The following is a 12,074-nucleotide window of genomic DNA, read 5'->3' on the forward strand; positions in this document are numbered from 1 at the left end:
CAAAACTTCTCTCTTTTCAAGGAGAATATTTTGATAAAACGGGTGTTGACGGGTATTCCAATGTCGTGCCCATTCTGATTCACGATTCAGTAGGCCCCTGCTATAATAGATTTCGGTTATGTCAAGAAATTTGTCTTATTTAGGATTGAACTTGCCCCTGATTCCATGAGTAATCACAACGGGCTTTTTCAACATTCAAACTATGCCAATTTTCTTAACGAAGCGATATTTGACTTTCTTATCAAAAGTGGCGGATATTTGTGCTTAATATAGCTTTAGTCACTACTGCGCCGCCAACTACTTTTTTTATCCCGAATATTTGACTTTACGTTGGCGTTTTTATATTTTGTTATCGGCTCTTGCATCTTTATTCTAAGAGGGATATTTTGCATTACGATGGCCTTGACCGCATAGAGTTATAAATTGGGTGTGGCTTTTGTCACAGTTTGGTGAGTTGTTCAATAGACGTATAAGACTTCTCGTAATCTTTAATACCAACCGCATTTGTTCCAAGCACCATGTTTTGTGCTTGTAAGCTATCGGACTCTATAATATTCAGGCATCTAGGATAATATTCAAGAATCCGGAAATAATCAGTGCGACAATCTAGATATGTTGAAGTTTAATGACTTGTAATTAACAATAGTCCGGATACAGGCTACAGCCATCACTTGATAGCTTTGTAGACAATTGATGATAGTCCGAAGATCATCAACGCTTGATAATCTTGCAATTAATCGACAATGGTCCGGAGATAATTGGGGATAATCCGAGAATATTGTGCGATAGCCTTTTTTTGGGTATATATAATTTTTAAGGCCCTTTTGAAGATCTCAACGATAATCCAATCGCAATAATAATTCCGGTCCAAGTGTCTATATTTAACAATTCGACTGCGATAATGATTCTGGCCTCAACGTTGACCTGCAAAATCATTATTGACAATTATCATATCGAAAAATCGACAATTACCTTTTTCGGGATCAATGGATCAAGAGTCCCATGCAGCTGCTTAGAGGGATATATTCGAAAGAATATCCGTAAATTGCATCTATCTTTGACTTATCTATTTATTGATAATTCTTCATTCTCGCATCATCAAAGAAAGAAAGTTTCTGAAGAGACATTACTGGAGTTTGCGCTGTTACCAGAATATTCGTCTCATTAGAAAAGAATTTATACAGCCATATTGCCTCCTTTTGACTAGATAGGCTTTTCTTGGATAACCTTCGCAATCAGAATTCATGTCATTATTTTCTTCGAGAATTAAAAAGGACCATCTTATCTTGAATCGGATCTACCTTCAATCTTGTGCATAAGCATGATGGACTGTGTAATTATTGAAACTATGCCTTTTTCTTGAAGAATCACAGGTACTCTTGAGAGAAATTGTGTTAATTGGTGCTCTTTTGCCTTCGTCCTATTCTTCTTTAACGATTTCGCCCTCATTGATCATCTTTTGTAACAAACTTCTGATGGCATGACACTTTTCAGTTTGATGCCCAAGTAAACGGTGATAATGGCAATAATCTTTTTCTCTTGTCTTCCCTAGTTCTTTACAACGCTTTGGCTGAGGTAACTCGATTTTTCCGACGACCAATAATTGCTTCATCATAGGGAGTGTCTTCTTTTGTGAACACATATTTTTTACTGTCCTTATATCGTCTAGATATTTTATTTGTCATCTTGATCGCAAAACAATCCCCATTTTCTCTATTGCAATCTCTGTCTACTTAAATAGTCCCTTTTTTGCCTTCTTTGCCATTGGTATTAGCTGATGTTTCCTTAAGATTCCATCATAACGGTTTTGAGCGAGAAGCGAACATTTCCTTGGCCATCTTTTCGAGAGTACATGCCCTTGTGTCAAGATCATGAAAAGTTTGTATTTCTGCACTAATCAAGCCAAATGCCATTTCTGGTTTCATACAGCCCAAGCATAACTTAACCTGTTTTGATTCTCCTAGAAGTTGTCGACAAGATGCCCCCAAAGTTTTCCACCGATTGATAAATCTTTCGATCGATTCATTTTCCTTTTGGCAGGTGGAGGTCAATTCATTCAAACTAACTTCTCTAAAGGATGATTGGGATAGTCGCAAACAACATCGAGATTTTGTGGAGAGATTCATTACAAGGGGTATCTCTCTGGATTCTTGACGACTCTATGGTGGATGTCTTTATCCGCATAGTTGCAATATTTGTCTCCTTGATTCTTTTCACCGTATGAGGAACCCTTTTCTTGTGACATTCTTAGAGCTTCTTCCCGCATTGTTGTAGAGTCTTGCTTCTGTAAGGGGATGGTTATTTTTCTTCCTATGTGTAACATGGCCGTCGTTGTTTCACGCTCATTTTCTAACAAAGACCCAGTTGGCTCTATCGATGATCCGATAATAGTTATATTATCATGATCATTACGAATTGGATGCGAGCAGTTCATATCTCACGCGGACATCATATTTGTCGTCACTTTTCTGCCTCATTCTCTATCACTATCTCACCTCGATTCATCATTTTCTGAAGTATATTTTTTTATCGTGAAGTAGTTTTCAGTCGAATGTCCTAGCATGCGGTGATGGTGACAATAATACTTTTCTTTCTTCTTCCCTATCTCATCTGTACACCTTGATTGGGGTAATTTAATCGTCTTTGCAGCCAATAATTGATTCATCATGGGGAGTACGTCTTCTTTCTCAAACGTGTATCCTTCGTGGTTACCATATGGCCTGTGTCGCTTGTCGGTCGTTCGACCTCTATGACGATCTTTATCTTCTCTCATGTTTGTCCTTTGACGACCACGAAGGTCATCCTTTCTCCTTTTCTGATTAGCTACATTTGCCACTACTTGGCTTGGACCTCGATGTATCATTTCGGTCCTGAAGGCGGGCATCTTCCTGGTCATGGCCTCAAGTGCATGAGCTTTTGTAGCGAGATCACAAAAAGTTCATATATCAGCGCTTGTTAGTCCAAAAGCAATCCTGGCTTCCATGGAGTTCAAGCACATTTTCACCTTTTCCTTTTCCCCAGGAAGCTGTGGGCACGATGCCCCCAAAGTCTTCTATCGGTCAATAAATTTCTCTACTGGTTCACCTTCCCGTTGTCGCACGGAAGCCAACTCGGTGATATTGACATCTCTATAGGACGAGAAGAAATTAACCATGAAAGTACCTTGCATTTGATCCCATATACGTATAGACTCCGGTGCCAAACCAGAATACCATCTAAAGGCTTTTCCTATCAACAATGATCCGAACAGTCACAAGTAATATTGCGGGACTGTAGAGAAGTTCCCTGTGGTCGTGATAAAGTGCATAAGATGTTCTTCTGGCGATCCATCCTCATTAAACTTCTGGAAGTCTGGATACTTGAAGTTTGCTGGAAATGGTACATCCTCGACTTCGCAAGGGTATGGCATTCTGAAACGGAACCTCCCGGGGTGTTCCCTCTCTCTTTCTATCCGGATAGCATCGGCCGTCACCTGTCGTATTTCATCATATGATATCGTGTGAACTGTGGGTGCCGACCCATGTGACCCTGCCTTTGGTGGCTACAGACCTTCTGCTTGTTGTTCATTGCTATTTATTGTGGTCATTACAGGAGCGACGACCCGGGCTACGTTGTGAGCCAAAGTAGCCAATGCTTCTCTAAGACTCCTACATGCTTCCATGAGAACGGTTTGCGCACAGGCCATTTCAGCTAAACGTTCATTTGTAGACAGTGGGTGGTTCTAGCTTGTTCCTGCCATGTAAATGGTTGCTTCCCCACTTCTTGTTTGTTCAATCGTTAGAGAGGAAAGAGGATACATTCTCGCGGGAGAGTCCGGAGAAAAGGAATCTTTGTTCGACTCATTAGTATTTTCATGCGATCCCAGTGATATAGGCAAGGGAATGTCTAGTGTCAGCATATGCAACGGCATAGTTGTAGTAAACCCCGATGACGATGACTTATTTATTAAAGGAGATTTTCCCTTTTCTCTCCTAGTCCATTGCGAAATCGCAGTCGGAAGGACCGGGAAATCATGTGAAGGAGAATTTCAACTTGTCCTGGATAAAGTGGCAGTGGGGCCAACGCAAAATTCTGTCTTGCCGCGTTAATAGGTCCTCTGACCGTCGGTAGTGGAATCGGACTTCTGGCTGGATAGGATCAGGCTTTCTTTCCTCTAAACGACACAACTATCCATTCTTCTTCATTGTTCTGTGGGATTGGTGATGCAGAAACCACTCTGACTACTACCTGTAACCTGTTACCCTCTATCAAAGTTGACTGAACCTCCTTTACCAAGCTCTTGGGTGATGTTCGTGCATCATGAGCGTACTCGACGGAAAACCCATTCGGGGTAAAGTAGAAAATTGTGTTGACTGGAAGTGAATTCATTGTGGTTGCAAAAAAAAAATGAAGTTCATGAAGAAACGACAATGTATTAGTGATCTAAGCTAAACAGAAATACACTTTGCTTTGGAGATGAAGGGGAGGATGTTCCCGTTGATAGTTGCCATTTTATAATTGTTGCGGAGCCATTTCATAATAATCGTTCTTATGATAATTCCGAAGTTAGTATTAAACATGGAAGAATGAAGAACAACCATTTTGTTCTTCCGATCCCCAGTGGAGTTGCCATTTTGTTTCGACAAGAAACGAATGTATCTCGATTGGAATACTCACATTCAATAATAACAAAGGGAAGAATGAAGAACAACCATCTATTAATTTTATTGATTCTGAGTTATGATTACATCCTCATATTTCCCTTGATTCAAATACAAAGCATATTATGCAAATACAATGAAATAAAGGAAAGTAAATTGAATAGCAATTCCAGTAGCATTCCAGCTTGCGAAGCATCCCTTGCAATGACAGAAGGGTTGTGTGGATCAAATTTGTTTGTTGCGCGGTCGTGCAATGAGCGCTTCCTGCCTATTGCGCAACCGCGCAACAAGTCTTAACGTGGAATTCGAGGTTCCCATCTTCTGCTATTCTCCTCTTGCGTCGCACCACAGAATACCTGAAGAAGATCTTGGAAAAATCTTGGGATCCCTCTAATTCTTCTGGAGCTCCGCACTTTGTGAATGTTGCAAATGAGAGGGGGAAGGGGTATTTATAGGCCACCACACATGCGAGCCCTAAATCCGCATAATCAAATACCATTGCGTGATTGCACAATGCATCTCTAATGCACGGTCACGCAGCGAAAATCCTGCTTATCCTGGGCGTTCTTCTTCAAAACCCATTCTCTTGATCATGCCATTTTCACCGCGCTAATGCACACCGCTTCTCCATTGCGTGCCGCGCAACAAACTTATCTTCAGTGTCATCTTGGCCGCACAATGGCTATTTTTGATATATCTTGAAGAACAACAGTTGCCATACTAGCAAATGCTTATGCTCGTAATCGAGATTGCTTTTAACGATAGCACCACCGCACCAACAAAACCTAGCACTATAACTACATCCACGATTAAGGCTACGTTATTGTCCAAGATCTTTGCTCGAGCTGCCACTAGCATGACTGGCGGGGGGGGGGGGGGGGGGGGGGGGGTTTCGATCCGATGAGCATTTGAAATTTTTGATCCCTTTTTTTTTGTTGAAATTATGTTAAATCAGTGTCAAATGGTTACAAATCCATTGGTTCTTCATGTTTTGCATAAAAAATCATGGAGTTGGAGCTTTGATTTCAATATCCATTTGCACTTCAACTTTGATAACTTGGGAAGAAATGGAATCAATGTTTGGAGATTCTGAAGAGGGATGTCCTAAACGACGATGCCATTGAATTGTTGAATCTGTAGGAAGCATTGCGCATCTACCGGTTCTCTCTCCTAGTACACACTATTCCTCTCACAACCTCCACCAATTGTCATGCCCGTCTTGAGGTCTTAAAACATACAATAAGAAGAAAGACGGACACGGAACAATTCAAAGACTTTGTTAGTTTTACTTACAAATAAAATGCTAAATGGAAACTTATGTGCATATAGAACTAACGACACGAAGACTGATGCATTAGGCTAAAGAATACCAACTCCAATGACATTAGATAATGTACCATCAGCTAGTAATGGAAGCATCTGATGAAACACCATTAAAAGAAGAGAAGAGACTAAGATCGCTAGAAATATGATTGGACGCCCCAAAGTCGATGATCCAAGCGGAAGAAGATGACGAAAGAAATGCTTTACCTGAATGAGCCAAAGTGGTTGTAGAGATGGAGGGAGCATTGATGGATGTAGAGCCCACTAAAAGATATAAAATGTGCATATTGCTCCCGCGATAGTGAAACACTGATCTGATCACAATCAGAATTAGATGAAGCAATAGTAGCCGGTCTATTAATGGAAGAAGCAGATATTTTTCCCAATGTTTCCCTCAGACATCAATATTTTTCCAATTATCAATGATAATATCAGAGATACCGATACATGTTTTCTTATTCCCAATCATGGATACATGTAGCGATATCGATACTCTGAACATTAGTCAATTGACCTCTTAAGGACTTAAACGAGATAAACTACTTGGCATCCAGTGAACAACCTAAAGAACACTTCATCCACCTCACGGGTGGTTGTGTTGCCTGCACATGCCGGGGGGTACCCGTGGGTGAGTTTTGGCTGCTTCACTTAGTTCAACTCTTACAAGTTGTTTGTAACTAGATATCCACAGGGCACTTGAGTTTTCAGATTGTACTAGATATCCACAGGGCACTTGTACTAGTGGGGCCCATGGTTATTGATCCTGATCATCGGTAATGTGGATGGACAATGCCCCAATAGTCTCCTTGAATCAATCATAACCTTTTTATTTACACCCTGCAAATAGTTTATTAAAAACATAAATAGAGAAAAGTTTCCCATTCAAAAGGGGCCCAAGATTGGCACATGGATCGTCAAGTCTGGGAGAATTTCCATTATGGTCCATCGATGGGGTTGCATCTGGCCAATGGTATGGATACCGAACTATTGGGCCTACTTGTACAACAGAAAACCCAAGTATACTTTGGATACCCACAAGTCGAGGATTATATGCTTAGTGTGTCTCAAGTCTAGTAAAGTTACTGTACCATTCATTTTGGAGCATATAGTGCTTTTATTTGTTTCTACTGCTGATTTACTGAAGAGGAAAAATGAGCAGTTTTTTTTATTTTTAAATTTTTTTTCTTGTCTGTTGTAAACAGTGAGTCCTGATGGCTTTTTGCTGCAAAGTTCGACAGTAGCAGATTTGACATCTTTCCATTTTGCTGATGGAATCACTGAAGCTGTTCCTTGTTCATATATCGAGTTTGCAGAGCGTCTTGTTCTCCCTCAGTATAGGAACTTGCCTCTTGAAGAGGTATGCATATTGTCATTTTACATTTTGCTTCGAATGTGATTCTCTGATAAGCAATGCATGAACTGTGGATGTTTTCTTCAAACCATATCTGCATTCTGCTCCCTTGAGTAAGAGATCTGGCTGGTTGTTATTTGATATTTGATATAAAAATAAAAGATTAAAGATTAAAAAAGAAAAAAAATGATGTCCATACGAATCTATGATATGCCACCACTAAAAATATCGTTCAAGTTCAAATTCAAATTCAAATCTTGTGACAGGATATGCTGTTCATAAGATTTAATTATTCTGTCAACTCTCATCTCCATGAGTGCTGCTAGTCAGTTACAATGTTACCGACTTGCTTTTGAATTCAATTGAATAATTTGGTTTGAAGAATCAGAGATAACCATTGTGTCAAGTCAACAAGTGCTGAATTCCTACATTTTATATTCTCTTTGATTTTGAGATCTGTTGTCTATATACAGTGATAAGATTCCTTATGGGATCTGAGATGCAGTAGGCAGATTATCGGTGTTTAACTTAAGCAATGTATCAGTACAGCAAAGAGTGTGGCAAATCAAAATGTTCTTCATATGAATATTTATAACATTTCTTATGAATATACATTCTTTCTACTTACAAAGTCACACACACGCTATGGTATACCCAAAAGTACATATGATGTGCATGCTTCCAGAAAGACTGGGCTCCCTGAATTTTGATGTTAAGTATTAAATAAACCTGGTCAAAGTTTATGAAACTTGATCAAATCATTGTGTCAACCATCTTGACTCGTTGGTTAGGGAGATTGATTTGAAGTTCCTAGTTTTCAAACAATGGTCACATCCATAGCCAGCTCAAATGATTCAGTTCCAGAAGTAAAGCTGGTCATGCAATTGCTTAGGTTTCAAATGAAAGCTAGCTACATAAAGTCAACATGTTTTACCTTTAAAAAAAATCAACATGTTTTTGCATTTAGACTATAAAATCGCCAAATGATAGTAGATTAGGTGGAATGGAAGACAAACTAAAAATAGGCCATTGTATCAGTAGTTTTCCTGAAGTGACAACACAATCCTGGGTCGCGCAATCGGACAAGAACCATAGACTCACAATTGAGCAAGAACAAGGGATGACCATAGACTCGACCAGTGTTAGCTAGATTGCGGTCTGGATTATCATTCATGCACATTTCCTTTTTGCGACATCTACCCCAATGACCGAAAGCTATGATTTCTCGCTTATTGTTGATAAATTTTTATGTAAATTTATATTTAGAATGTAAAGATTTATCTTCAACTTATGCATTAGTAGTCAGACAACACTGATGTAGGATCTACAATAATGCCATTCATCATTTCATATAGAAATTACGTAGATTCATAAAATGCTAGAAAAAAGAGGAAATAGAGGAGAAAACAAGAAGAAAGAGAGACTAGAGAGAGGCAGAATAGTTCACAGAGAGAAGCCTCCATGCATCCCCAGATCTTAGTTTTATAAGGGTTTTCACTAATGTGATGGAAATTGCTGGAAATTACAAAAAAAAAAAAAAAAGAAAAAAAAAAAAAAAAAAAAAAAAAAGAAAAAGAAAAAGAAAAGAAAAGAAAAAAGAAAGAAAAAAGAACACCCCTCTTAAGTGACTTAAAGAGGGATAGAACTATGGGCCTAAAACACAATCCAAATATCCATATTGAAAGCCCAAAGTCCAAGGGACTCGAGCTATACCATTTACATTTAACACTCCCCATCAAGCGGGAGCATAGATATCATTTGCATGCCTAGCTTGGATATAAACATTTCAAACTGAGACTTCCCAAGAGCTTTGGTGAGCAAAGCTGCAATCTGATCATGGGATGAAATATATGGAGTGACAATTTCCTTATGAGAGATCTTTTCTTGAATGAAGTGGCAATCGACCTATATATACTTTGTCCTCTCATGGAACACTAGATTGTTGGCATATGCATAGCAATTCGATTGTCGCAGTGTAAATGCATTGGAGCTTGAACCACAAATCCCAATTCTTCCAGAAGTGATTTCAACCAAACAAGTCACAAGTTGTGTGCCTTGTATCTATATTCCGCTTCAGCATTGTACCGTGCAACAACATTCTGTTTCTTGCTCATCGAGGTAACCACATTGCCACCAAGAGAAGTGCAGTAGCCTGTAGTTGACCGCCTATCATGTCTTGAATCCGCATAATCTGCATCTAAATAACTAGCTACTTCGAGATGTCCATGAGATCTATCCAAGATACCTTTCTCAGGAGTACATTTTAAGTATCTACGAATCCTCATAATTGCAACTAATTGGGTAGCTCTAGGAGCTTGCATATATTGACTAACCACACTAACAAAGAAGGCAGTATTAGGCCTAGTGACGGTTAGATAAGTTTGCTGACAAGTCTTCTATACATACATGGATCTGTTAACAACTCTTCTTCGTCAAGATCAAGCTTGAGATAAGGGTCCAATGACGTATTTGTTGGTTTGGCATCTATCATACTCGTCTCTTTTGACGAATCACAAATATATTTCCTTTGGCACAAATCTATCCTAACTTTAGATCTTGCCACTTCGATGTCCAGAAAATACTAAAGGAAACCAAGATCTTTATTTTGGAATTGGGAGTGAAGATACGACTTCAATTTCTCAATTCATTCAAATTCATCACCTGTAACTACTATGTCATCCACATATGCCACAGGCACATTACAGCCAGATGAAGTACCACGAAAAAACTAAATGATTTACTTACACTCTTTATTCCATTCGATATCACCACTCTACTGAAATTTTTCAAACCAGGTTCTTAGTGACTATTTCAGTTCATAAATATACCTATTTAATTTGCATACTTTGCACGACTCCCCCTAAACAACATATACAGGAGGTTACTCCATATAGATTTTTTCTTGTAAATGATTTACTTCACTCCTCTTTATTCCATATGATATCACCACTCGACTAAATTTTTCAAATGAGGTTCTTAGTGACTATTTCAGCTCATAGATATACTCATTTAATTTGCATACCTTGCACAACTCCCCCTGAGCAACATATACAGGAGGTTAGTCCATATAGACTTTTTCTTGTAATTCTCTATGCAGAAAAGCATTCTTTACATCTAGTTAAAATAAAGACCTGTCACGATTGATAGCTACAGAGATAACAACCCGTATTGAATTGAGCTGGACCACAGGGGAAAATGATATCAGATAATCAACTCCATAAATTTGAGTGTAGCCCTTGGCTACCATCCTAGCCTTGTAACAATCGGTTGATTCATCTAGTTAAAACTTAATTGTGTAAACTCATCTGCATTTAATTGGAGTCTTACCAAATGGAAGATCAGTTAACTCCTATGTACCATTGGAATACATAGCGTTCATCTCCTCATCCATAGCCCTTTTCCAATTTTCATCCAACAATGCATAATGAACTTTCTTAGGAATAGAAACAACAAATAAAGCAAGAGCAAACTTCTATAATTGGTGGATAAGTAGTTAAAGGCAGTGTTTGAAATATTGGTATCGCGTTACATGTTGCATCCTTAGGATACAGATGCGTATCGGTTATCGCACAAGATAAATCGTTTGTATCGGGTAATTTATTGCACTTTTTGGGAAACATGGGGAAACATTGGGAAAATGGTTATTTTTCAATGAAACTTCAGGGATTGTTTGAAAAAAAACGTAATACACATTTTTTAAATGATAACATCTCAAAAAAGAAGTGCGCCTAATAGGTTTCTTTTGTATAGGGTCTTAAGTTATGCATTGTTTGACTGAACTAATGCTACTATATTCAAATTGAATGCATAACATTTAGAGTGTATGTGATGATCATTTCATCAAACACTCATAAATACTTCAAAATTAGTATCAATTGACAGCTGGTTGAGGGGAAATTTCCAAAAAAATAATAATAATAATAATGATAATAATAACTTTCTTTAAATTTTTAATTAAAATTTATTTTTATTTTCTAAAAATTGACAAGGACTTAACAAATCAGTAGATCAGCCCTCATACATGCTTGATTTCATGTTTAGAGTGCAATATTGCAAGTAATTTAGGAGAAATTGGAGAAATTTCAAATTTTCCCCAATATTTTCCAAATTGGACCACCTAGACTACAATTTTGAAATTAGAGTGTATGTGATGATCATTCTATCAAATACTTCTAAATACTTCGAAATTAGTCTCAATTGATAGCCAGTTGTAGGAAAATTTCAAAAAAAAAAAAAAAAAACATGGAGAACAAGAAAAACCAATGGATATTGAAATCAAAGATCCAACTCCATGATTTTTTTTTTCATGCAAAACATGAATAACCAATGGATTCGTAACCATTTGACACTGATTTAACATAATTTCAATAGATAAAAGAAAAGGATTAGAAATTGAAAATGCTCACTGGATCAAACATGTGGGATATATCGACACTATCTGTGTGTTTTGCATCGTGCAAGTGGGATACAAGATATATCGTGGGATATATCGACCGATTTCGTCGATATTTAAAACATTGGTTAAAGGTAACAAAGTTGGAAATATGATATTAAACACGGAAACATTTTCTTTTACGAATACCAATGGGCAGATCTATGACAACTTCAGCAGACACGGAAGAATCCAAAACCTCAACCGGTGCAGCAGTTGACGATGGAAGGAGGAAGGAAGCAGTCTAACCTGCTCTTCTCCTTTTCCTATAATATGTTTGCGTGAAATCCCTGTAAGGTGGTGACCCTAATGGAAACACTTTTGGTAG

General features: G+C 38.2%; 1 protein-coding gene across 4 annotated transcripts in view; it reads left to right on the top strand.

Annotated features, from left to right (window-relative positions):
• Window positions 1-12,074, top strand: part of LOC131248803 (uncharacterized) — a 97,957-nt gene that overhangs the window by 84,912 nt on the left and 971 nt on the right. For 3 of the 4 annotated variants that reach the window (XM_058249265.1, XM_058249263.1, XM_058249262.1), the window contains exon 6: window positions 7,166-7,320. The exons of the other annotated variant lie outside the window; for it this stretch is intronic. In XM_058249265.1, the coding sequence (XP_058105248.1) occupies window positions 7,166-7,320 (155 nt within the window). The remainder of the gene's footprint in view (window positions 1-7,165; window positions 7,321-12,074) is intronic. 4 annotated transcript variants of the gene reach the window in all.

Source organism: Magnolia sinica, chromosome 6 (assembly GCF_029962835.1).
Source record: "Magnolia sinica isolate HGM2019 chromosome 6, MsV1, whole genome shotgun sequence".
In the NCBI taxonomy this organism is placed as follows: domain Eukaryota; kingdom Viridiplantae; phylum Streptophyta; class Magnoliopsida; order Magnoliales; family Magnoliaceae; genus Magnolia; species Magnolia sinica.